The sequence below is a fragment of the Oncorhynchus keta genome, chromosome 4 (genome assembly GCF_023373465.1).
Source record: "Oncorhynchus keta strain PuntledgeMale-10-30-2019 chromosome 4, Oket_V2, whole genome shotgun sequence".
In the NCBI taxonomy this organism is placed as follows: Eukaryota; Metazoa; Chordata; class Actinopteri; order Salmoniformes; family Salmonidae; genus Oncorhynchus; species Oncorhynchus keta.
Genome location: NC_068424.1, coordinates 58,602,340 through 58,630,014, shown reverse-complemented (window position 1 = coordinate 58,630,014; position 27,675 = coordinate 58,602,340). Strand labels below are relative to the sequence as shown.

General features: G+C 41.6%; 1 protein-coding gene across 1 annotated transcript; it reads right to left on the bottom strand.

Moving 5' to 3' along the window:
• Nucleotides 1-27,675, bottom strand: elovl6 (ELOVL fatty acid elongase 6). Its single transcript, XM_035766440.2, has 4 exons — nt 27,357-27,675; nt 7,882-8,013; nt 7,419-7,570; nt 1-1,656 (listed from the first exon to the last, which is right to left on the bottom strand). The coding sequence occupies exons 1-4, from the start codon at nt 27,437-27,439 to the stop codon at nt 1,193-1,195; spliced, it is 831 nt and encodes a 276-aa protein (XP_035622333.1). The 5' UTR covers nt 27,440-27,675; the 3' UTR covers nt 1-1,192.

Below are 27,675 nucleotides of genomic sequence, written 5' to 3'. Positions count from 1 at the left end.
GGCATAATGACGCTCCTTGTTTGCACTCTTGGTTCTTTAGCGACAATGATTTACATTGATACAGTGTGAATGCACAATAACATGACAGACACCATTAAAAGATACAGGTTACATAAAGTTATAACATAGAATTTTGACAATTGCATGTTTTTTTTTTTTTAACATAAATATGTTTTAAATTCAATACACTTCGATGTCCACTGGTCTTGAGGCATTTTTCCGTTACTGTTTCTTTCATTAAAGTCTTTGGAAATGTATAGCGTCTCGCTTTCAAATGTGGTCTGCGACTTTGTGAGGTCATTACTGGCAGGTGAACAGATCACTGTCAGACTCCGTTTCCCATCATGCCACACATTGAATCAGTGTGGTCACAAGATTCATTTTCTCCAATGGGCCTTCAGATGTTTGTATGTAACTAAGCAACCTTCCCATTTGTTGCCCTTTGGCATTGTTTAAGCCCATATCTGACCTTTATCAAGATCTTTATCAAGATGATATGCATATAATATGAAAAAATTGAGGGAAACCTAAAACCTGAGAAAATATTGTGTTGCAATGATGGGTACAGAAGTTACAGTGTCATTCACTCCATCAGCACACAAAAGTCACACAAAAGTCTACCTCTCACACACTCCCAGTGTCTAAAATGATTCAACAAAAACCAGAAAAGCAAATGACAATGAAGAAATGACAAAAAAACACCTAGATGGTTTCAATCGTACATTTAAGTCCCCGCATTCTTCATAAGTACCAATAGATTTCCTATTTATCAAGTAACACCTTTTCAAGTAGATGTACTTCCTTTATCAGGTAAAAAATTAACTGTCCCATTAATATGGAGAATCAAGTGGGAGCCAAAGAAACATCAGATAAAGGACACACTGACTGTTTATCGCCTTGGTAGGTACTGCTTCCTTCATCAGTGCAGCTCTCTTGAGATGGCACCTCCGTCAAAGTGAAGGATTTTACATCTGCGCGTTAGTAGTATGCTCAAGCACAAATAGACAGCAGTCCCACCTTTTGTTCCCTCGTGTTCTACCCCCCCTCCCCAACCTCCCTCTTTCATTCCTCCACCCATCCTTCAAATCATTCATCCATCCATTTGCCGATAATTCTCCCCATCTCCTCAGTCCTTGGTCCTCGCGTTTCGTGTCCATCAGTCTCCCTTCTATCTTTCCCTCTCAAAACGCGTCTACTGGGCCTTCCTGGCGGCTGCGGCAGCGGCTTCTGCTCTAGCTGCGGCGGCCTTCTTGGTCTTGTCAATGTAGGCCTCGTGGAAGAACTGGCAGAAGAGCACAAAGTAGCTGAGGTACATAAGCGAGGACCACACAATGTTCTGCACGTGAGACGGGCACTCCTGACCCTGCTGCATCCACGAGTACACCAGGTAGTTCACCACGCAGCCAACCAGCATCTGGGTGATCTGCGTGAGTGTGATGAACATGGCGAATTTCCTTGAGACCTTGAAGCCGGCCGCCCTCAGGGCGTAGTAAGAGTACATGACGGAGTGGACGAGGTAGTTCATGGTCATGAACCAGCCGCCGCCAGCCACCATGTCCTTGTAAGAGTACCAGGAGTAGAGCAGAACAGTAATGTGATGGTACCAGTGGAGGAAGATGAGCTTCTGCTTCCGCAGCACGATGAACAGGGTGTCACCTGCATGGTGGGTGTGGAGAGAGAGAGCAAGAGAGAGAGAGAGAGAATGTCAGTTACAAATGGAAAGGAACCAAAGCGCACACCTTTACATAGCAAGTCATCAATTTCAGGTAACACTTATTTCTAGCATTAAGTGCTATTTAAGCTTCATCTTCTAATACCCTCATGTTCTTGGTCAATCAATGTTAAAAGATTATGATGGCAACATTTAGGAGCGATAAGACAAAGCAAGGACCCAAATAAATATTTTCAGTGCTCATGTTTAATCAATTTTAATCACAGATAAATGCACTGTGGGTCCCCAGCATTGTTATGCTGTAGGTGTCAACATACAATAACAATATGTGTGAGCAGAGGAGTCTCCAGGGTGTATCTGTTTAAAAGCAGAGCAGTCTCCAGGGTGTATCTGTTTTAAAGCAGAGCAGTCTCCAGGGTGTATCTGTTTTAAAGCAGAGCAGTCTCCAGGGTGTATCTGTTTTAAAGCAGAGCAGTCTCCAGGGTGTATCTGTTTAAAAGCAGAGCAGTCTCCAGGGTGTATCTGTTTTAAAGCAGAGCAGTCTCCAGGGTGTATCTGTTTAAAAGCAGAGCAGTCTCCAGGGTGTATCTGTTTAAAAGCAGAGCAGTCTCCAGGGTGTATCTGTTTTAAAGCAGAGCAGTCTCCAGGGTGTATCTGTTTAAAAGCAGAGCAGTCTCCAGGGTGTATCTGTTTTAAAGCAGAGCAGTCTCCAGGGTGTATCTGTTTTAAAGCAGAGCAGTCTCCAGGGTGTATCTGTTTTAAAGCAGAGGAGTCTCCAGGGTGTATCTGTTTTAAAGCAGAGGAGTCTCCAGGGTGTATCTGTTTTAAAGCAGAGGAGTCTCCAGGGTGTATCTGTTTAAAAGCAGAGCAGTCTCCAGGGTGTATCTGTTTAAAAGCAGAGCAGTCTCCAGGGTGTATCTGTTTTATAGCAGAGAAGTCTCCAGGGTGTATCTGTTTTATAGCAGAGAAGTCTCCAGGGTGTATCTGTTTTATAGCAGAGCAGTCTCCAGGGTGTATCTGTTTTAAAGCAGAGCAGTCTCCAGGGTGTATCTGTTTTAAAGCAGAGGAGTCTCCAGGGTGTATCTGTTTTAAAGCAGAGGAGTCTCCAGGGTGTATCTGTTTTAAAGCAGAGCAGTCTCCAGGGTGTATCTGTTTTAAAGCAGAGCAGTCTCCAGGGTGTATCTGTTTTAAAGCAGAGCAGTCTCCAGGGTGTATCTGTTTTAAAGCAGAGCAGTCTCCAGGGTGTATCTGTTTTAAAGCAGAGCAGTCTCCAGGGTGTATCTGTTTAAAAGCAGAGCAGTCTCCAGGGTGTATCTGTTTAAAAGCAGAGCAGTCTCCAGGGTGTATCTGTTTTATAGCAGAGCAGTCTCCAGGGTGTATCTGTTTTAAAGCAGAGCAGTCTCCAGGGTGTATCTGTTTTAAAGCAGAGCAGTCTCCAGGGTGTATCTGTTTTAAAGCAGAGCAGTCTCCAGGGTGTATCTGTTTTATAGCAGAGCAGTCTCCAGGGTGTATCTGTTTTAAAGCAGAGCAGTCTCCAGGGTGTATCTGTTTTAAAGCAGAGCAGTCTCCAGGGTGTATCTGTTTTAAAGCAGAGCAGTCTCCAGGGTGTATCTGTTTTAAAGCAGAGCAGTCTCCAGGGTGTATCTGTTTAAAAGCAGAGCAGTCTCCAGGGTGTATCTGTTTTAAAGCAGAGCAGTCTCCAGGGTGTATCTGTTTAAAAGCAGAGCAGTCTCCAGGGTGTATATGTTTTAAAGCAGAGCAGTCTCCAGGGTGTATCTGTTTTAAAGCAGAGCAGTCTCCAGGGTGTATCTGTTTTAAAGCAGAGCAGTCTCCAGGGTGTATCTGTTTAAAAGCAGAGCAGTCTCCAGGGTGTATCTGTTTTAAAGCAGAGCAGTCTCCAGGGTGTATCTGTTTTAAAGCAGAGCAGTCTCCAGGGTGTATCTGTTTTAAAGCAGAGCAGTCTCCAGGGTGTATCTGTTTTAAAGCAGAGCAGTCTCCAGGGTGTATCTGTTTTAAAGCAGAGCAGTCTCCAGGGTGTATCTGTTTTAAAGCAGAGCAGTCTCCAGGGTGTATCTGTTTTAAAGCAGAGCAGTCTCCAGGGTGTATCTGTTTTGAAGCAGAGAAGTCTCCAGGGTGTATCTGTTTTGAAGCAGAGAAGTCTCCAGGGTGTATCTGTTTTAAAGCAGAGCAGTCTCCAGGGTGTTTCTGTTTAAAAGTGTGCAGTTGTAAATGAGAACTTGTTCTCAACTGGCCTACCTGGTAAAATAAAGGTGAAATATATTTGTTTCGTTGTAAAGCAGAGCAGTCTCCAGGGTGTATCTGTTTTAAAGCAGAGCAGTCTCCAGGGTGTATCTGTTTAAAAGCAGAGCAGTCTCCAGGGTGTATCTGTTTTAAAGCAGAGCAGTCTCCAGGGTGTATCTGTTTAAAAGCAGAGCAGTCTCCAGGGTGTATCTGTTTTAAAGCAGAGGAGTCTCCAGGGTGTATCTGTTTTAAAGCAGAGCAGTCTCCAGGGTGTATCTGTTTTAAAGCAGAGCAGTCTCCAGGGTGTATCTGTTTTAAAGCAGAGCAGTCTCCAGGGTGTATCTGTTTTAAAGCAGAGCAGTCTCCAGGGTGTATCTGTTTTAAAGCAGAGCAGTCTCCAGGGTGTATCTGTTTTGAAGCAGAGAAGTCTCCAGGGTGTATCTGTTTTAAAGCAGAGCAGTCTCCAGGGTGTATCTGTTTTAAAGCAGAGCAGTCTCCAGGGTGTATCTGTTTTGAAGCAGAGCAGTCTCCAGGGTGTATCTGTTTTAAAGCAGAGCAGTCTCCAGGGTGTATCTGTTTTAAAGCAGAGAAGTCTCCAGGGTGTTTCTGTTTAAAAGTGTGCAGTTGTAAATGAGAACTTGTTCTCAACTGGCCTACCTGGTTAAATAAAGGTGAAATATATTTGTTTCGTTGTAAAGCAGAGCAGTCTCCAGGGTGTATCTGTTTTAAAGCAGAGCAGTCTCCAGGGTGTATCTGTTTTAAAGCAGAGCAGTCTCCAGGGTGTATCTGTTTAAAAGCAGAGCAGTCTCCAGGGTGTATCTGTTTTAAAGCAGAGCAGTCTCCAGGGTGTATCTGTTTTAAAGCAGAGCAGTCTCCAGGGTGTATCTGTTTTAAAGCAGAGCAGTCTCCAGGGTGTATCTGTTTTAAAGCAGAGCAGTCTCCAGGGTGTATCTGTTTTAAAGCAGAGCAGTCTCCAGGGTGTATCTGTTTTAAAGCAGAGCAGTCTCCAGGGTGTATCTGTTTTAAAGCAGAGCAGTCTCCAGGGTGTATCTGTTTTAAAGCAGAGCAGTCTCCAGGGTGTATCTGTTTTGAAGCAGAGAAGTCTCCAGGGTGTATCTGTTTTAAAGCAGAGCAGTCTCCAGGGTGTTTCTGTTTAAAAGTGTGCAGTTGTAAATGAGAACTTGTTCTCAACTGGCCTACCTGGTAAAATAAAGGTGAAATATATTTGTTTCGTTGTAAAGCAGAGCAGTCTCCAGGGTGTATCTGTTTTAAAGCAGAGCAGTCTCCAGGGTGTATCTGTTTAAAAGCAGAGCAGTCTCCAGGGTGTATATGTTTAAAAGCAGAGCAGTCTCCAGGGTGTATCTGTTTAAAAGCAGAGCAGTCTCCAGGGTGTATCTGTTTTAAAGCAGAGGAGTCTCCAGGGTGTATCTGTTTTAAAGCAGAGCAGTCTCCAGGGTGTATCTGTTTTAAAGCAGAGCAGTCTCCAGGGTGTATCTGTTTTAAAGCAGAGCAGTCTCCAGGGTGTATCTGTTTTAAAGCAGAGCAGTCTCCAGGGTGTATCTGTTTTAAAGCAGAGCAGTCTCCAGGGTGTATCTGTTTTGAAGCAGAGAAGTCTCCAGGGTGTATCTGTTTTAAAGCAGAGCAGTCTCCAGGGTGTATCTGTTTTAAAGCAGAGCAGTCTCCAGGGTGTATCTGTTTTGAAGCAGAGCAGTCTCCAGGGTGTATCTGTTTTAAAGCAGAGCAGTCTCCAGGGTGTATCTGTTTTAAAGCAGAGAAGTCTCCAGGGTGTTTCTGTTTAAAAGTGTGCAGTTGTAAATGAGAACTTGTTCTCAACTGGCCTACCTGGTTAAATAAAGGTGAAATATATTTGTTTCGTTGTAAAGCAGAGCAGTCTCCAGGGTGTATCTGTTTTAAAGCAGAGCCGTCTCCAGGGTGTATCTGTTTTAAAGCAGAGCAGTCTCCAGGGTGTATCTGTTTTAAAGCAGAGCAGTCTCCAGGGTGTATCTGTTTTAAAGCAGAGCAGTCTCCAGGGTGTATCTGTTTTGAAGCAGAGAAGTCTCCAGGGTGTATCTGTTTTAAAGCAGAGCAGTCTCCAGGGTGTATCTGTTTTAAAGCAGAGCAGTCTCCAGGGTGTATCTGTTTTGAAGCAGAGCAGTCTCCAGGGTGTATCTGTTTTAAAGCAGAGCAGTCTCCAGGGTGTATCTGTTTTAAAGCAGAGAAGTCTCCAGGGTGTTTCTGTTTAAAAGTGTGCAGTTGTAAATGAGAACTTGTTCTCAACTGGCCTACCTGGTTAAATAAAGGTGAAATATATTTGTTTCGTTGTAAAGCAGAGCAGTCTCCAGGGTGTATCTGTTTAAAAGCTTTGGGAAAAATTTTCAGCTTTGCTCTGTGAAATGGGGCCCACAGAGTACACTTACATCTGACGTCTCAGCTACAGGTTATACAGGAAAACCACCTAACATATAAATGCAATGCATTCAAGGTGACCTTACCTCTTACCATAACATACCTGACTAATTGGTGAATCCACTGCTCGACAGTGGAACACAACCAGAGAATTCAGTCTGTGTGTGGGAGTGTGTTTGTACAGCACCATTCTCTCTCTCAGTCTTTCTCTCTAACTCTCTCTCTCTATCTCTCTCTAAAATCTCTCTCCCATATGCCTCTGTGACAGTGATCAGTGTCTGGGCCAGCAGGTCTGTACTCCACCCTCCAACAAGAGAGCCAGAGCCAGGCAAAGGGTAGGGGCTTCTATCCCCCTCCCTGTGCCCCTGAGAGGGGGCTCCTGCTCTGGGCATCGTACTCAGAACTGACAGGGTGTGGAGCCCCAGTGACGGCAGGACTGGGCAATAACAAAAGGGCCAAACAGGCAGAAAATGGATTCCCAGACACAAAAAGGCCGGACTCTGGGTACGAGGGAAAGGTCACTAAAACTAGGACCGGTTGGGGTGAGATGACACGCATGTCTCTGAGGTCATTGGAGGACAGAAAAGATTCATGTGCCGATCCTTTCAGCCAACAGGAGCAGAGATATTTAATGGGTATTATCTCAACATACTATATGGCCAATGCCACAGTCTCATAAATCTTTCTAACCACAATGGACACTATCGACAGAAAAAAGCGCATGTAAAACATATTGATATATTATAGATAAGGATAGTAGTAGTAGCAGCAGTAGTAGTAGTAATAATAGTCGTAATAGTAGTAGTAGCAGTAGTAGTAGTAGTAGTAGTAATAATAGTCGTAATAGTAGTAGTAGCAGTAGTAGCAGTAGTAGTAGTAGTAGTAGTAGTAGCAGTAGTAGTAGTAGTAGTAGTAGTAGTAGTAGTAGTAGTAGTAGTAGTAGTAGTAGTAGTAGTAGTAGCAGTAGTAGTAGTAGCAGCAGCAGCAGTTGTAGTAGTAGCAGTAGCAGCAGTAGCATTAGTAATAGTAGTAGCAGCAGCAGTAGTAGTAGTAGTAGCATCAGCAGTAGCAGTAGTAGAAATAATAACAGTGAACTTACCCAATTCTGGTGCTTTACTGAGCACAAAGGCGTAGGCCCAAAACTTGCTGACAGGCCCGTTGTAGAAGCTCTGATCACACACTGACTGCTTGAGCCCTTTAGTCATCAGAATGTATGTCATGTAGCTTCCAGTGCGAACAGCACCAAATATACTGGACAAGAAAGAAAGAGAAAGAGAAGGAAAGAGAGAGAGAGCGAGAGAGAGAGAATGGTATAAGTGAAGCCCCAGGACTCTGGTATACAGTCAAGCCCCAGGACTCAGGTATAAAGTCTCTCTCCAGTCTCTCCTGCCACAGCAATGTTTGTGCAGCACTGTTGTTTGAGTGTGTAATTCTGAAAAGTGGCAGCATGACTTCTTTATTCCAAACTATCCTGACTGTTCCTTTAAGAGGAACCTAAGGCCACAAGATGCTTACATAATGTGCATTGACTGGACCAGTGTTGTAAATGTCTGCCCTCTTACCTGAACACTGCGAGGGTGAGGGACCATAACACCAGCGGTTTCCTCAGATTAAATTTCTCCCTCTGTTTCATTACATGGCGGCCGCCTAGAATGCAGGCAGCATAGAGGGCTGAGAAGAGGAAGGACTTCTTCCTGTAAAGGAAGGATGGAGTTTGGTGAACATAATCAGCACTTACAAGTGTAAAATAGTGTAAGAACAGATGGCCTAAAATATACAGTATAAAGTACACAGTATAAAATATACAGCAGCGCAACATTAGATCACTTTTGGGGTAATACGAAATCTTCTGACAAACTTTGATTTTGGAGCAGACTACTCCATTACTTCCACACTGATCGCCAGCTGATACACCGCCTGGCCAGTTGAGCAACATACTGAAGTGCTCAGTATGAAGTGACGTTTCAAAGTTTTTGTTTGGTCCCAGTGGGCTCAGAACGAGACTTGAGGTCTAATCAATCAAATTTGGGTGACTGATGATGCAGCTTATGCAATAAATTACTATATATAACAAAGTGATGTTAACTATAAACCAAGAGGTAACCAGAATTTGGGCTCCCATATGTTATAACCAAAACCCTAAAGATAACTCCCCTTTTCCATTCTGCAACCTCAGCTTCATATGGTGACAACGGCACTATTTCTTGCTCTTTTCAGCTGACTAGGTGGGTCTACAAGAACTTAAAACCAAGAGGTGCTTTTTTTTTACGTTGCTTCCCTGTGAAAAATGAAGAGAGGCAAAAAGAGAGCTTATTTAGGATAATGATGATATATTGAGGAAGAAAATGTGGCTTGTCATTATGCTTGAGTTTTATAACTCTATGATAGCATAGACTTTGCCTCTCAGCCTCTCTGCCATTCCCATTGGCCAGATTGGAGTTGTCTTTTCATTTGTCATTGCAATGCAGCAATATTACCTAAAATCCCATTCATACCTCTACCTACTTTGTCCTGGCCATCCTTATAAAACTGTTTAAGACCTAATTCTCAGAAGCAATATAGGGATAAGCAAGATCATGCCCCATTTCTTGTCAAGGCACTTCACCCCACATAGCCCCTATCATCTTTCCCTGAACCAGAGGTACCTAGCATATTGGAAGTAGGGAAGTTTACATTTGGGTACTATATTTGATTCTGGTTAGTTCTACTGAAAAAAAAACGCAACATGCAACAATATCAACGATTTAACTCAGTTACAGTTCATATAAGGAAATCAGTCAATTGAAATAAATAAATTAGGCCCTAATCTATGGATTTCACATGACTGGGCAGGGACGTAGCCCTGGGTTGGCCTGGGAGGGCATAGACCCAACCTCTGGGGAGCCAGGCCCACCCACTGGGGAGCCAGGCCCAGCCAATCAGAAAATGTTTTTCCCAACAAAAGAGCATTATTACAGACAGAAACACCGTTCAGTTTCATCATCTGTCCAGGTGGCTGGTCTCAGACAATCCCGCAGGTGAAGAAGCCGGATGTGGAGGTCCTGGGCTGACGTGGTTACACGTGGTCTGCGTTTATGAGGCCGGTTGGATGTATTTCCAAATTCTCTAAAATGACATCGGAGGCGGCTTATGGTAGAGAAATTAACATTCAAATATTACGTAACAGCTCTGGTAGACATTCCTGTGGTGAGTATGGCAATTGCACGCTCCCTCAAAACTTGAGACATCTGTGGCATTGTGTTGTGTGACAAAACTGCACATTTTAGCATGGCCTTTAACTGTCCCCAGCACAAGGTGTAATGGTCATGCTGTTTAATCAGCTTCTTGACCTTTGAGGTAGATGGATTATCTTGGCAAAGGAGAAATGCTAATATGGACGTAATGAAATTTGTGCACAGAATTTGCGAGAAATAAGCTTTTTGTGGGTATGGAACATTTCTGGGATATTTTATTTCAGCTCATTAGACATGTGACCAACACTTTACATGTTGCATTTATATTTTTGCTCAGAATATTTTCCTTGAAGAAACGGAAATTTTCAAAAAAGGGTCTGCAAACAAAGTAAATCTAACCATATAGAAAAGTAATATATCCTAACTTCCTATAGTGAAACTCACTAGCTTGTGTTGACCAGAACTAACACTTCTGAACAACCTCACCAAGAACAATATCCTGAAAGAACATTACTGTTGTTGACAACGTGTATCCCCTTTGTGCAAAATGCAAATAATCAAACAGCTAGTGTGTTTGCTTGCAGGCTTGATAACTGATTGAACAAAGGACAAAGCAGTGCAGTGAAAATCCAAAGAAGCTGCTGTCACACAATGATAGCACAGTTCAGAATGACATCTTTGTTCCAAAGAAAATAAACAAGGGTGAAGAATGGAGAGAGTCAGAGTAAGCACCTTATAGTGAGGCAGAGCGAATTCCAGACGAGAAACAAGCCCACATTCCTCAGACAGTCTTCACAGCCAAAAGGGTTAAAGGTCACAATGATAAACAGATTCCTCAGAACAGTACAGTTAAAGCTTCAGAGATGTAGATACTAGGAGGTAGAGGACCAAGTACCCTGTTCACACCATCGAACCCAAACCAAACTGTGCTGGTTGTGATCTTTTCACGCGGTCCTATTCAGCACAGTTCCCAGCAACTATGGTGAATGCTCAACCAGGTCAGCACAGTAAAACTTGGTTTTGTTCAGCTTGGTTTGTCTCAGTAGTGTGTAAAGCCCTACAGAGTACAGTCTGAATGAGGTACAATAACATGGACCAAAACCCACTAAGGTCAGAGAAAACCTGGGGCATGGTCAAAGTTGACAAATAGGTTCGAGGGCTGTCTCTCTCCTTGCTCAATTGGGCCAGCTGTAGCTAAGCAATGCCTCCAGGAATGGGAATTAATTTGAGACGTCAGTGTGAATTCACATCATGCCTCCGTGCCTCATAGTACCTGCATGTGGCAAGAGCATTCACGTCGGAGCTTTGGTTAGGGGCTGGGGGCTGAAAGTGTCTCTTGCTGCCTCTCTATACGTAGGTCTAGGGGTCAGAGGTCATCACCTAGATGCTGATCTATGGTCAGTTTTGCATATTAAAGATTGACTGCCTTTAAAAAGCAATGAAACCCTTTGAAAACGGCCTATGTGGCATCAATATGAGTCAGAAACAGTTATTCTAGTGTCGAAACAGAAAGACAAACGAGCGAATCAACGAGTTCAGTGGCTCTTTAATAGTTAAGGTCATGATTGGCGGAGTATAAATGAATCCTAGATCTGTGCCTCTAAGCGACTTTTAAAAGAGAAGCTCTGTCAGGGAGGGTTATAGTCAGAGATATGCAATCATCTCTGAGTGACGGCATCAGGGATGGTGGACTAATCCAAGAGATTCATCTTCACCTGAAACAAGATTTATACACAGCACTTCAATCAACTCCAAGACATTAGACTCTTGGCACTGGACTCATTTCTTCACATCTGATTTATTTGTTCTTTACTCCCATCCAACAATAATGAACCACAAAGCGACCTGAGACAGGATATATTTAGATGAAAACTCCGTTTGGAGTCAGAAACCCCAGCACTGAGTGTCTGCTAAAATGTAAATGCAATACTATTTGGAAAACCCTAACTGGAAACTCTACACTATGAATGCTGTTCATGACTAATGACGATTGCACAATGTATCAGTGGATGGAGTACTACTGTTGCAAGTACAGTAGAGCAATCAGAAGAGACTTCTCACACTCTGCACGTTCTGAAACCTTACTTTATTCTTCCAGCTGAGTTTTGTTCAAAATACCTTTAGAATTCAACTCAGCTTCAAAGGCAGTTTAAAGCACAGCCTAACAGTGATTCCAAATGAATAATAACTGTGAAAATAGTAAACGTCACATACAGCAAAGGTCGAACATTGAGTGGGGACATATTTGGGACATATTTACTGACATTTTCCTATGCTTTAAAATGGAGTTGTGTCTCTTTTTCTTCATTATTATAGTGTACCTCTCACATCCCTGAGAGCTATCCAACACAGCTGCAGACTGCTCCATTTTGCCAGTCATCATCAGCATTCGTGGAGAGCAAGCCACCTCCCATGCATTCCCTTATCACTGAGTGAGACTTGCTGGGCGGTGGCCGAGTCTGTACCAGAGCCTTTGCTGGAGCTAAGCAAACATTAGGGGCTGATCTAATGCTTTCTGATAGAGCGAGCAAAGCAGTGGCGGCCTTCCGGGGGATCCCATTCCCTCCTATGTCTGCACAATGTATCAGGTCATCCTGCCAAACAGAGCTAGCTAGTGGCTTGAACTATAAACATTATATTTAATATGGAGGTCACAGAACTAATGACTGAGCCTGGTTATAATCATAATTTAGGATTGCACAATATTGTACCTGTGTGCATTTACTTTTGGAATAATATGTCCCCTGGTTTAGGGCTTGTTTAAAAAATCATTGCAATAGGTATCTCGCTCTGTAAATATTTAACAGTCTAAGTGGCCTATTTCAGAGAGAGATTAGATAGGGAATGTGTGGACAGATCTCTAAACAAATCTTACCTGAAGGCATAAATCACACCTGATCATGAAATTGGACCATGGCAGGAACTATTTGACTCAACTTCTCTAATGCAAAAGGAGTCTTTCAATATTGATGGCTAGATCTGCATGCACCTTCTAATGGTTGGGCTAACCTAGTGTTAGCAGTTCACAATAACTAGGCTAGTCACACTTGTGGCCCTTTCCCTTCCCCTAGCTGTTTTGGTCAAAGCTGCTGGCTAACCTGATGTGTAACTTGGATCTGTATTAGCTGGAGATTTCACCCCTTACGTAACACTGACTATAAGGATGAGTGTGTGTGTGTTCGGTCTGAGAGCTGCCTTCACAGTAAAGCAACTCAGTTCAGGGTGAATGGCCTTGTCCTTTGGCTTGTTTTAGTTGTTTGTAGGTTGCACAGTAGCAGTGGAATCAGTTGTGCCGTCAAGGCATACCCTTGAAGTACACCAAACCTTTGGTTCTGTAACAAAGTGCTACATAAGGCCAAGATATAAATAGGCCCTGGATATAACAGATTAGACAGTCCGGTAAGAACCACCCTGATGCCCGATGTCCACCAGATGCATATGCGTTTTGTTTTGCTGGATGTCTATCCCGCATTTTCCGTGTTTGATGCACACGTGCTTCTCTTTTCAACTCGCTAAAAGCTAGCTAGTTGGAGTCTGTGTGTACCTCCATTTGTACCACTGCACGGTAATGCAACGCACGAGTTGAAAATATTGAACACATGCGGTATACAGAACTCACCGCCGCCTAGTACGGCACCCCCAATGTAGAGCTGCAGACGGCTCCGTTGACAATTAATGACTTCCGCCGGGAATGCAAAGAGTTTGATGCATCTGGTGGCCTTGAGGCAGGAGTCGAATTTAGTGGTGAACAGAGAACTAACTATACTATACATCTAGAACTGGACATACAGCAAGAAACATAATTGTTACATCCTACAAAGCCTAACACAAAAAAGTGTTACCTCTGGTGCTAGTGTTATGATACAGTTTAAAACATTTACACCAGTGTATTCAATGGGAAGAATGAGTTTGATAAGGATACATTAAAATGTGCACTGTTAGTTACACTGCCTATTTCAGTTGAGCTGATAATAACTGTACAACTAGGCAAATTATTTTGTTTGGCTCTGGCAGATAATCGTTTCAGCTTGTTAAGGGATTAAAGTGTAATGGTGAGTGGCTGGTTTATTTATAGTAGGAAGAGAATGAAAGCTTTAGAAGGTTTGAATGAGACTTATTGCATTTTGCCAAGTGTAGATCATTAGCGAATAAAAAGATGCAAGGTGAGCAGTGCAAATTAGATGTATATTTGACCTCATGGCCACTTGAGCAAATGCAAAAACACATTTCATTTGATACACTGGCAGGTTGAAAATGAATATCTGCCTCTGCAAAAGCTGTTTGATGAAATACAATGGAATGACTGCTCTTTCCTCTGTCTGCATCCTGACTCTCAGCTGACACTTTGACAAGATGGCAAAGTCACCCCGCATCTCCCTCTCTGTATCCTCCATCCAGGTGTACTGCTGGGTGACAACATCAAGCCAGAGGTAGGCTCTGGGTCGATGCAGTCAGCAGCAATCACCATCATCGCATCCTATCCTTCTGGGAAAAGCAGTATGTAAAACATCCCTCCCAGTAGTCGATACCATAACTCATTGTCCAAAGACTAACCCTAGGAACTGCTGTAGGTCTGAAACAATTGGATAGATAAGCAATGTGCGTTGCAGTTCTTGACAGAAACCGGTGGGCCTGGTACCTACTTCCACACCCGGTTCAAAGGCACTTAAATATTTTGTCTTGCCCATTCACCCTCTGAATGGCACACATACACAATCCATGTCTCAATTGTCTCAAGGCCTAAAAATCCTTCTTTAACCCGTCTCCTCCCCTTCATCTACATTGATTGAAGTGAATTTAACAAGTGACATCTATAAGGGATCATAGCTTTCACCTGGATTCACCTGGTCTGTCAATGTCATGGAAAGAGCAGGTGTTCTTAATGTTTTAATTCTCATTGTATGTCCATGCAGTAACCTAACATGGTATCTATCTCATCACGTTTTGTAGAGGTCTACTGCTCTTCCTTCAGAATTGCATGAAACAACTGATCCTACAATGACATGCAGTCGCTCAAGAGGATGGTGTCCGATTGCTTGGAAGTCCACTGAGGGTTTCAATGACTGAATACACTACACAACCTGAGCAACCATCACTGACTCTGAGCAATGGTGAAGTTTGTGGGGGGATTGACTGGGAATGACTCAGCAGGTAAATGGAATATATGTGTACTTCAGTGTCAGGCAGCCACAGTGTGTCCGACATTAAGACCAGCCAGCTGTACTGTAAGTAGACAACATTATGGACTGATCTGTGTGTTGTTTGGTCACTTGCTGGCACAGAGCCATACACTCATACTTATACTCTTGCTTACACAAGCACATACATGCACACACACAAGGGCATACACACAGGGGCCTACACACACAGTCGCCAAGGCCGTAACTACATATGAGGACAACGAGGACCGGACCTCTGTAATTTTTTCTATTTTTTTTGTTTTAAATAATACAAATATATATTTTGTACACAATCATAAAAAATATATAGATCAACATCTAAATATTGCTCCCAGGGTCAATCAGCTCAGAAAGCTTATATTCTTGATCTGACTAAGTTCGAGTTGCGCCTGCCTCTTTGCGAATGAGTGGATAGTGGTATGTTTGTTATGTTCGCCTGCTTCCCCTGGATTTATCTTTAGCAGCACATTCACCACTCTCTCAAATGGCTAACTCCACCCTCTCGTGGCACAGGCCGAGGGCCATAGACATGAAATTAACTACCCTAGCACGGAGTCGGTTCAAGCAAGCAAGCAGAGAAGTTTCTGACAGTGTATTTGCGAGATGCCGGACAAAATGCTATTTTAAAACCATCCTGCGCCTCCGCCCGTGTCTATAGACATCCTCCAAACAAACAAAAACCGGCTCTCGGATAACAAGTGCACAACTGGTAAATAGTTGCTTATAGATGTGGCAGTCAGTCAGGTGGCTAGCTTCTTATATTGCAGTAACGTTGAAGGGCTCCGGCTATGTATTAGCCAGCTAGGATGAAGTAAGAAGCTAACATTAAATGGAGTCTACCTCAACAGGAGTAAAAAAAGAGGCTACTAAGTTCTCATAATACCTGGCGAGGCTGAGGCAGGCTGCAATGCATTCAGGAGGAAGCAGAGGAGACAAAGAGCGAGAGGAAGCAAGTAGAGAGAGAGAGAGAGAGAGAGAGAGAGAGAGAGAGAGAGTTTATTACAGTGGTTCCCAAACTTGCAGTCAGGGCCCCATGTACTAATCTGCAGGGGCAGTATTGGGTAGCTTGGATGAAAGGTGCCCAGAGTAAACCGCCTGCTCCTCAGTCCCAGTTGCTAATATATGCATATTATTATTAGCATTGGATAGAAAACACTCGGAAGTTTCTAAAACGGTTTGAATTATATCTGTGAGTATAACAGAACTCATATGGCAGGCAAAAACCTGAGAAGAAATCCAAACAGCAAGTGGAAAATCTGAGGTTGGTCGATTTTCAACCCAGCCCCTATTGAATACACAGTGGGATATGGATCAAGTTGCACTTCCTAGGGCTTCCACTAGATGTCCACCGTCTTTAGAAACTTGAATGATTCTTCTACTGTGTTGTGGAGCCGGATGGAAGCTGTTTGAGTCAGTTGTCTGGCAGAGAGCCAGGTCCTGGTCACGTGAATTTCACTTGATATAGCGACCTGCATTCCATGGCTTCTCTACAGACATCAGAATTCTCTGGTTGGAACGTTATTGAAGATTTATGATAACAACATCCTAAAGATTGATTATATTGATTCTACAAGTTTCTTCGACCTGTAATATAACTTTTTGAAGTTTTCGTCCGACGTTCGGATGGACCTGCACGAGCATTTTGATTTGTGTACTAAATGCGCTAACAAAAGTAGCTACTTGGACATAAATAATGGACATTATCGAACAAATCAAGCATTTATTGTGGAACTGCAATTCCTGTGAGTGCATTCTGATAAAGATCATCAAAGGTAAGGGAATATGTATAATGTTATTTCTGATTTCTGTTGACTACAGCATGGCGGATAATTTTATTTTATTTCTGAGCGCTGTCTCAGATTATTGCATGGTTTGCTTTTTCTGTAAAGTTTTTTTGGAAATCTGACACAGCGGTTGCATTAAGGAGAGGTATATCTCTATTTCCATGTCTAAGGATTTGATTTTTATCAACATAAATAGTATGAGTATTTCTGTAAAATGATGTGGCTCTCTGCAATATCACCGGATGTTTTTGGAACTAGTGAACGTAACACGCCAATGTATACTGAGATTTTTTAAAATATGAACTTTATCAAACAAAACATACATGTATTGTGTAACATGAAGTCCTATGAGTGTCATCTGATGAAGATCATCAAAGGTTAGTGATTCATTTAATCTCTATTTGTGCTTTTTGTGACTCCTCTCTTTGGTTGGAAAAATGGCTGAGTTGGTGGTGACCTAACATAATCGTTTGTGGTGCTTTTGCTGTAAAGCCTATTTGAAATCGGACACTGTGGTGGGATTAACAACAAGAATGCCTTTAAAGTGGTATAAGATACATGTATGTTTGAGGAATTTTAATTGTGAGATTTCTGTTGTTTTGAATTTTGGCGCCCTGCACTTTCACTGGCTGTTGTCATATCGATCCCGTTAACGGGATTGCAGCCCTAAGAAGTTTTAACAAGTTAGCACATTTTTTTTACATTTAACTCAACATTAAATTACTTCACCAATCATGCAGTGCGGATACAGCAGCTTGCGATGGAGAAGGCAAGCTATAGATCAGTGAGATGTTTACATGCATGACAGAAAGACAAGAGGCAGCTGAAATTTTGCGGGTAGGGAGAGGGTGAGTGAGGGTGGAGGAGGAGGCTTGGCTTGAAGCACTGGGCATCTTGTTATGACATGCATCATTTGAATTAGGCCCACAGATTTATACCTACGGAGGAGCGGCTTCTATGGAGGAACTTTGAATGTCTTTCAACTTAAGAGTTGACTTAACGTTGGACCAGAGATAGCTAGCTAACAAACAAGCTTGTGTGGTCAGAGCAGCACCGAAATTAAAAACCTGTCTTACAATTTTGTAGTCAATAAATCCAATGTCAACTGTGATAACTATGTATCCCTAACCAGTAGCAGTGCATGGTTAAAATCACGGGGGGAGGCAAGCCCCAAAAAAAGCCATATTAAAACCTGTGTTGTGATAATTGTGTTGTTTGCTCTATAACCTGTTAGTTCATATGACTTGCTACTGTGATATATAGGACGAAGGCAGGGACAATAAGAAGACACCGTGGCAGAACAAATTAAACCACACCTTTGTTCACAATACTGGAGAGCAACCGCTGTCCAGTGAAGTCCGCAAAACATATTGCATGTAACAAACAGTTACATGACCTATAGCATGGGCAAGCAAGCTAATGTATCTGACATTTTCGGACCACTAAATAGCTTTTAAAATAGAACCACGGAGAGTTACAGCAAGTTGCAAAGAAAACAGGAGCTGCCTCCCCTATTCCAGCACCATTTCCACATTTCAACATCATCAAATCACCTATGCTTAGTCTAATACAGTGACAACTAAAATATACCAAAAACTATTTAGTCCAATCAACATAAGCTAACTATGATGTGGCTGTCCATTGTTCTGATTTGTGTGTGTGTGTGTGTGTGTGTGTGTGTGTGTGTGTGTGTGTGTGTGTGTGTGTGTGTGTGTGTGTGTGTGTGTGTGTGTGTGTGTGTGTGTGTGTGTGTGTGTGTTCGTTCGTGCAAATAGAAAAAAACATGTTGTCTCACCCTACAGGTAGAGAAACGCCAATGCCATCCTTCTCTCTTTCGTGTTGCTTAAAAGGTCTATGGCTGTCATACAGTACACATTTTTATTTTTTGTTGTCCAAGGCTACCTGGATAAAATGCGTTAGCTAGTTACATATTGAAAGGCTGTTCATGGCTCACATCAACACCATTATCCCAGAAACCCTAGACCCACTCCAATTTGCATACCACCCCAACAGATCCACGGATGACACAATCTCTATTGCACTCCACACTGCCCTTTCCCACCTGGGAAATAGGAACACCTACGTGAGAATGCTGTTCATTGACTACAGCTCAGTATTCAACACCATAGTGCCCTCAATGCTCACCACTAAGCTAAGGACCCTGGGATTAAACGCCTCCCACTGCAACTAGATCCTGGACTTCCTGACAGAACGCCCCCAGGTGGTAAGGGTAGGCAACAACACAACATGGGAGCCCCTTAGGGGTGCGTGGTTAGGCCCTCCTGTACTCCCTGTTCACCCACGACTGTGTGGCCAAGCATGACTTAAACACCAACATTAAGCTTGCAGACGACACAACGGTGGTAGGCCTGATCACCGACAACGATGAGACCTGGCAGTGTGGTGCCAGGACAACAACCTCTCCCTCAACGTGATCAAAACAAAGGAGATGATTGTGGAATAAAGGAAAAGGAGGGCCGAGCACGCCCCCATTCTCATCGCCGGGTCTGTGATGGAGCAGGTTTAGAGCTGTCCACATCACCAACAAACTATCATGGTCCAAACACACCAAGACAGTTGTGAAGCAGACAGGACAACGCCTATTTCTCCTCAGGAGACTGAAAAGATTGCATGGGTCCTCAGATCTTCAAAAAGTTCTACAGCTGCACCATCGAGAGCATCCTGACTAGTGTCATCAGAGGAAGCCCTTAAAAATTAAAAAAGACTCATGCCACCCAAGTCATAGACTGTTCTCTCTGCTACCGCACGGCAAGCGGTACCGTAGAGCCAAGTCTAGGTCCAAATGGCTTCTTAACAGTTTCTACCCTAAGACATAAGAATGCTAATCAAATAGCTACTTGGACTATTTGCATTGACCCTCCTATTTATTAATTTCTTACGCTGCTGCGACTCGCTGCTAATTATTGATGCATAGTCACTTTACCCCTACCTATACGTACAGTTGAAGTCGTACGTTTACATACACCATAGCGAAATACATTTAACCTCAGTTTTTCACAATTCCTGACATTTAATCAGAGTAAAAATTCCCTGTCTAAGATCAGTTAGTATCACCAATTTATTTTAAGAATGTGAAATGTCAGAATAATAGTAGAGAATGATTTATTTCAGATTTTCACAGTAAGGTCTACACTTGTTGTATTAGGCATTTGTGATAAATTAAATGTAATTTGATTTGATTTGAACTTCCATCCTCTCAGTCCAGAGGCACAATGTATGAATTTATGGTTGGATCAGAATCACCGTTATAATCACTGGCCAGAACGGAGAATTAAGTAAAAGTCCAAATCCCTATCTCCATCCATGGCTAATTTAGGAAAGGGATAATTCAAGCTAGCTAGCTAGCCACCGGAGGACAATACATCGAGATGCAAAAAATCAAGTTGTTTCTGACATATTTCTCGCAATGTGATGTGATAGGAGTGAAGCCAAATCCAAACTGGCTTCCCTTGACACTTTTTTATGTGTGCCAGGACAATTCACAGTTGAGCTCACTAATTTAAGCGCAATGCTGATTGGCTATTATTTTATTTAAACAATGATCAAGGGAGGCTCACTGGCTTCCCTTGCATTTAATGCAACAATGTCATACTCTTTTTGACCAGACAGCATCAGATAGATGGCCTACACATACAGAGACAGAGGGGAGCTATTTCGCTCACTCAGATGCTTTCTCTGGTGAGATACATTCAGCCTCTTGCAAATTGAAGACAAATTATGAAACACAGAGACACGAAATATAAATGATTATATGTTTTTTTCTATTTCTAACCCTAACCCATTTTTTAGGGAAGCCTGGCTTCCCTTGGCAACCATGAATACACACCACTGTCCCTAACTATCATTGAAAAAGTTAATCGATTCTTCTATAATAAAAAAATCTCTCTCCCTATCTTCTGAATCACGCTTGTAACATCAGTAGGCTACTGCTATGCTTCGGGAGGGGAAAGGCAGGTTGCCTAGACACACACACACTGGCAAAGATTTTCAACTGGCAGGAAGACACTGGAAGAAGTTCCTGATTGACAGAGAGAGGGCTTTGCATAGGCACTTTTTTCATCTTTTGTGGGACTGGGAAAAAAATGCCCAGAACTAAAATAATGTTATTAACGGGTTTAAAATAATGTTTCTGTTCCAGAACAGTATACTGTAGATCACTTTCATTCCCAGTTCTGATTCTGTTCCTTTAAAAATTGGGAACGTGATAGTTAATAAGCTATGCTGAGCAAAAACAGTCCCTTGTTTTTTTTTCTCTCACTGGGCAATGTCTCATCAGGTTTATACTTAAGACCACACAGAGAACAAACAGCGTCCTCTTTATAAACGTAAAAATATCGAGACATTTGAATGTAAAATTATTTTCAGTTATAGCCACATCATGCATTCTATTGCCACTGAACGGTGACCTCAAAGTGATCTTGTGAATGAATCTATTTAATGTCAAACCATCATCATAATGTCACAGTGCCACTTTGTTGACTAACTCCAAAAGAACAAGTGTCTGCTGCCAAAATGCTGTATGTGCCCAGGACTGAGATTCTTTGTTTGTTTCAACATCATTTGTCAATGTAAGTCAAAGTAAACTGTTGTTTTAAGGTTGAAATTTTAACCACAGAATTATGTCATCATGGTAACCAAATTTCAACATAGACAATACGTAAAATGTGTACCTTCATTAAAACCACATCAGATCATTATATCCACTATCAGAAAAAAAACTATAGTCACTCATCCAAGGTTTTAACCAAGCCCTGTCCTGCTTAGTTATGATATTTGTCACTATTACAATGCGCTATTATAAGAATGTTTGTTGAGAGATCTCCTCTTAAAAACGAAATAGTTTCACTGTTGTTATCCAAGTCATCCCAAAGGGTAGGTTTATCAGAGCAAATGAAATGGGACAATACTTTATCACTCATATATCATAAATTATACTATTTTAGGTCATCAACAGCTATTGTTCCAATTCAACCCAGAATTCAACTAAAATAGACACTACAATAGGTCTAAGGATTTAAGCTCTGGTTGGCGTCAAACCTCAAAATGTGGCCATGAATGTGTTACTCATTTTAAGGTTGAATGTTACTTACTGTTATTTACAGTATAACATTGATACGTTGGATTCACGTCTCCGTCTCAATCAAAAATCTAAGTTAAAGAATCGGACTAAATCAAATCAAATTTGATTTAAAGTGCATTTAACTTTTGATTTGATCCTATTGTTTAACTTTGATTGTTGGTTGAGATGGAGACGTGAATCCAACATATCAATTATTAATTTGTAGAAAAACTGGAATTAAAGACAGACTAAGTCAGTGGCACAGATGGAACTATCCAAGCAGAAAATAAATCCCCTTTAAAATGATTATATTTGGTTGTGTTGACAACCAAACATAATTCAATATTACTTTTGAAATCACTTCTGAAATACAATCAATAGCCTATTAACTTGTCCACAAGTTAAAGGAATACTTTGGGACTTTGACAATGAGGGTCCTTATCTACTTCCCCAGAGTCAGATGAACTTGTGGATATCATTTTTGTCTCTAGCATCCTAGTAAATATCCACAGACTTCCTAATGCTAGTTAGCATTGATGTGCAAAACTACCTCTAACCTCCTTCATAATGGACACAGACATAAAAAATGGTATCCTTTAGTTCATCTGACTCTGGGGAAGTATATACATACAGTGCCTTCGGGAAAGTATTCAGACCCCTTCCCCTTTTCTACATTTTGTTATGTTACAGCCTTATTCTAAAATGGATTAAATAAAACATTGACATCAATCTAGCACAATACCCCCTAATGGTGAAGCTAAAACAGGTTTTTGAAATGTTTTCAAATGTATTAAACATTAAAAACAGTAATACCTTATTTACATAAGTACCCTTTGCTATGAGACTTGAAATTGAGCTCAGGTGCATCCTGTTTCTATTGATCATCCTTGGAGTGTTTTTACAACTTGATTAGAGTCCACCTGTGGTAAATTCAATTGATTGGACATGATTTGGAAAGGCACAGAACCTTCCAGGAGAACAACCATCTCAGCAGCACTCCACCAATCAGGCGTTTATGTTAGCGTGGCCAGATGGAAGCCACTCCTCAGTAAAAGGCAAATGACAGATCGCTTGGAGTTTGCTAAAAGGCACCTAAAGGACTCTCAGATAATGAGAAACAAGATTCTCTGGTCTGATGAAACCAAGATTGAACTCTTTGGCCTGAATAGCCAAGTGTCACATCTGGAGGAAACCTGGCACCATTTCTACGTTGAAGCATGGAGGTGGCAGCATCCTGCTGTTGGGATGTTTTTCAGCGGCAGGGACTGGGAGACTAGTCAGGATCCAGGGAAAGATGAACGGAGCAAAGTACAGAGAGATCCTTGATGAAAACTTGCTCCAGAGTGTTCAGGACCTCAGATTGGGTGGAATGTTCACCTTCCAGCAGGACAACGACCTTAAGTACACAGCCAAGACAACAAAGGAGTGGCTTCGGGACAAGTTTCAGAATGTCCTTGAGTGGCCCAGCCAGAGCCTGGACTTGAATGCGATCAAACATTACTGGACAGACCTGAAAATAGCTGTGCAGTGACCCTCCCCATCCAACCTGACAGAGCTTGAGAGGATCTGCAGATAAGAATCCCCAAATACAGGTGTGTCAAGCTTGTAACGTCATACCCAAGAATCAATCAAATGTATTTATAAAGCCCTGTTTACATCAGCCGATGTCACAAGGTGCTGTGCAGAAACCTAGAAACCTAAAACCCCAAACAGCAAGAAATGCAGATGTAGAAGAAGACTCGAATCTGTATTTGCTGCCAAAGATGCTTCAACAAAGTACTGAGTAAAGGGTCTGAATACTTACATAAATGTGATATTTCAGTTTTATATTTTTTATAAATTTGCAAAAAAATCTAAATCACTGTTTTTGCTTTGTCATTATGGGGAATTGCGTGTAGATTGATGAGGGAAAACACAATTCAATCAATTTTAAAATAAGGCTGTAATGTAACAAAATGTGGAAAGTCAAGGGGTCTGAATACTTTCCGAATGCACTGTAAATGGCCTCATTACCAAAATTCAAAAGAATCCCTTTAACAAATGATATGTTGAGTGGAAAAATATATGGCAGCTAGACTTTATGGTCTTCAGAGATAGATGGGAGGGGTTGAGCTTAGCTGACGGGTGGGACTAAAACAAACAAAATATAACTACTGTAAAATATACTGTCTGTGAAATGTGTGTAGTATGTATAAGCTGGAAGTGAAAGCATAAGTATTGTTGTCCCATTAGTTTACTCCAATTACGGGAGGGGTGGTCGGGTTAGGGGAAAATAATAAAGAAGGAATATATATGTTTTTAAATGTACAGTACCAGTCAATAGTTTGGACACCTACTCATTCAAGGGTTTTTCTTCATTTTTACTATTTTCTACATTGTAGAATAATAGTGAAGACATCACAACTATGACATAACACATATGGAATGATGTAGTAACCACAAAAGTGTTAAATCAATCCAATTATATTTGAGATTTGAGATTCTTCAAAGTAGCCACCCTTTGCCTTAATGACAACTTTGCACACTCTTGGCATTCTCTCAACCAATAACATTGATAGAAGCTACAATCTATTTACAATATTAAAGCTGATCTACACCCCCCCCCACCCCACCCACCCAAATAAAAACAAAATAGAAGAAAATAAATTATAACTCAACCACAAATACAAGTTAAAGAATGGGATGAAGCCAGTGGATCAGGTGAAACTATGCAAGCAGTAGATACATCTCCTTTAAATGTTGATATTTGGTTGCATTGTCGACAAATACAATTAAATGCTACTTTTGTAATACAGAAAATAGCCTTAAATGAAGGCTCTTACAAATTAAAGTAACATTCAACCGTAAAATGAGAAACACATCCATGGTCACATTGAGGTTACTGTAACTATAAAGGTATTCTTATGTAATCATATGTTCAAGCTAGTGTGCATAGGTTGTCGCAGGTCTGTGAAAATCTTCACAATTGCTGTAATGATCTGTGCAGAATCTTGAACGCTATTGATCACTTGCACCATGTACTTTTAATGTAATCTCAACTGCAACACAGGTCATGTGGTTGTGCTATTAGATGAACAGTGATATCACAATTTGTTGTGTAAATAAACAAAATATCTGAAATTGTATTCCCATTTGAGTGATTGTAATCTCATTGAATAAACATCGCAACCATATATTACCCAATTATCAACCTTGAAATGACATGGTGTGCACAGTGGGAGATTTTATAAATTCACGGAGATTCAACCAAAAACATTTGTCCTGAGGGGGAGGGTATTTGCAGGAGCTAATGGCAAGTGAGGGTAGTTTAATTAGCAATTATGTGAGGGTAGCTATATGCTGTTTTTCAAGTTAAGCACACTGCACACTGCCCCCTGAAGCCGAAACAGTGATTTGAAGATCAAATGCCATTTCCAGACATGCTGAGTCAACCATGACATTTTTCTCCCGTTTGGATTGAACACCCCAATAGCAAAGAGCAAGCCTTGTTATAACAACGAGGCAAGGTTTGCGTAAGCTTGATTCTTTGCAGTCGTTCCCAAAAGAGCTTATCATCTGTCCTCACTTTCCCCAGGGGTTTTGTCCTCGCTGGACTAAGGTGCACTTCCTCTGAGTTTGTTAGTACTGGCAGCTACAGAGGCCGTCCCTGCAACTATTTCATCACACAGTAGTCAATAGACTGCAGCAGCCTACCATTAAAACTTTCCTCTATTTCCCATTGGTATTTGGTAGGCCTCAACATACAGTAAGTAGCCCATTCAAGAAATGTGATGAGAGAGAGAGGGAGGTCACCTGCATAGTGAGAACACATGCTTCAATTACAATGCTGTAGAGTTTGAAAGTGTTGTTTTGATTAGTACATGCATCAGAAAGTGCCATTATGGTATTTTGTTTCATTGAATAGGGCCCCAACGGTTAAAGGCAGTTGAAATGTGCCAGAAAATCACCCATGAAGCAATGCATTGTTATTGTATCTGTACGGCAGAGAAAGAAACAGGTTGGTTAGCATTCAATTATGATTTTTCTCTTTAGGAGTTTAGGCTGAAGGGCTGCACCTATTTACAACTAAGTTGACTACTCTATAACATATCTCTCAAAACATGTAACATGTTCATACACCTATTGTGTAATATCAATTTGGGTGAATATGACTAACCACTCGTGAATTTGTGCAGTGGTTATTTCCTCTCAGAACCATGCGGTATGGTCTTGTTAGAGCAGACATCCCTGCTGCAGTGCAAACGCTGCCCAGAAGAGTGGGCACAGATCATGAGCTGCGATGTGATTGGCTAGCACTCTGTCAGCAGACATCATAAGATAATTTCTATTGGTCCGTTGGTAGCACCAACTTATGGGCAGCTCCTGCACAATGTTTCCACACGCTTGATTCTGAAAAGGAACACATTGGACTTCTGTAAATGGTTCCTTTTTAAAGAATGTTTAATTGCAACATAAATGTTTCTACTATTACAAATTAACACACTTCTTTTTGCTATTTCCTAGTTCTGTAGCCTACCAATAAACCAGCATGTGGCATTAGTGTAGGCTGCTGTTGCATTACAAATTAGATTTTTACCTGTCTATTGAAGGTTTTTCAACAGGTATAAATACTTTAATCATTATTTAAGTCAGTTAATAACCAATGCATAAGTGGTAACCTCCCATAGGCTATTACAATGGTAAACACAGGAGACTAATTAGACACTGATGGTCATGGATAACAGTCAATTATAAAAATGATTTTAAAAAACCATAATGGTGATTTATTTCCTAGACACTTACAGGTATTAGTAGGGTGTGATTTCAGATGGAGCATAACCTGGTTATGGCCGTGCTCATCACCTGCATCATCCGGCATCAATAGGCATTACCAAGACAAGTTTTGTTAGTTTTCTATTTATTCAGTCTATGGTGGATATATAATGGTCTTACCCTGTCTTTGGTGAGCATATGTCTATGTTAAGGGTTTGGCCAGAACATGAACATATAGCCTATCCAGGCAGTGATGTTATTTTGAGTGTTTGCCTATAATTTGGTCATCTTTTCTTTAGGAATGTGTTTGTAATGGTTAGCACCTTAAATGTATAGGCTAGGAAGGTTGAGTTATTCTGTCTGTTTGGCCAAAGAAACGAGACTACAGACTCCAAACCGGTATTGTGCGTATTGTAGGTCTAAATGTAATCAGTTTTTGGAGCGCAACGGACTAGACAAAATAGTATGCTGATAAACGAAAGGTCTACCTCTGTCAACTCTCGGCATGTGGGATTTATTTCATTCATAGCGTACCGGTTGTAATAAAGGGCTATTGGGCAGCGGTAAATGTAAGAGGACGGAATTATCTGGTCAGCAGACAGATAACAGTAGCGCCGCATCACCTTGAATACCTGGAATCTGATGCCTAAAAATAAACATTCTACATACGCAAATCACTGAAAGTCACATCAGAAGGCAAGGAAATTGTAACGAGATGTAACCTAATAATAGAGTGATAGGTTCAGTTGGTAGGCTATTCACCAATGGGCACCTTCTTGATTCATTGTAACTAATTCACAGCCAGGCCTGCATATGTTGTGAATAGGGTAGTCTACTGTCTGTGTGCGGATGATCCTCTAGCTGCTTTATGAGAAAGATGTTATTATAGGAAAGCCTAAGCAGACCACAACATAAGCTATTTGCAAGCTTAACGTTAGCAGCATCCAGAATATGCTATTCTTATTCATTCATTTCCTGTTTCTATTAATACGAGTATGAGGAAATTGTGTCTCATATACACAAACAATCCTCCCCACATCAATATGATATTTCATAGACTATATCTACCAGTTTTCTTGCATCCATCGTATGGCTTCGTCCTCGTTGAACTGTCTCTCAAATTCGTACTCTTGTAGCGCCAACACCGACATGTTCACTGTGCGCTTTCCTGTAAACGGATACAAAGTTATATTCTGATTAGGTGTTATATTTAACTGGTTTCCTCTTTATCTCTCTATCTCATCTACACTCCTTGTCTTGCATCGCTCTTGCCACTGCCAAAAACTATCAAACTGAACGCGAACGTCCGACTATATGACAGCTCGATCCGGCATAGGCCCTCTCCACCAAGGAGGTGGATTCACGGTCCTAAAGCCTGAATCGCCGA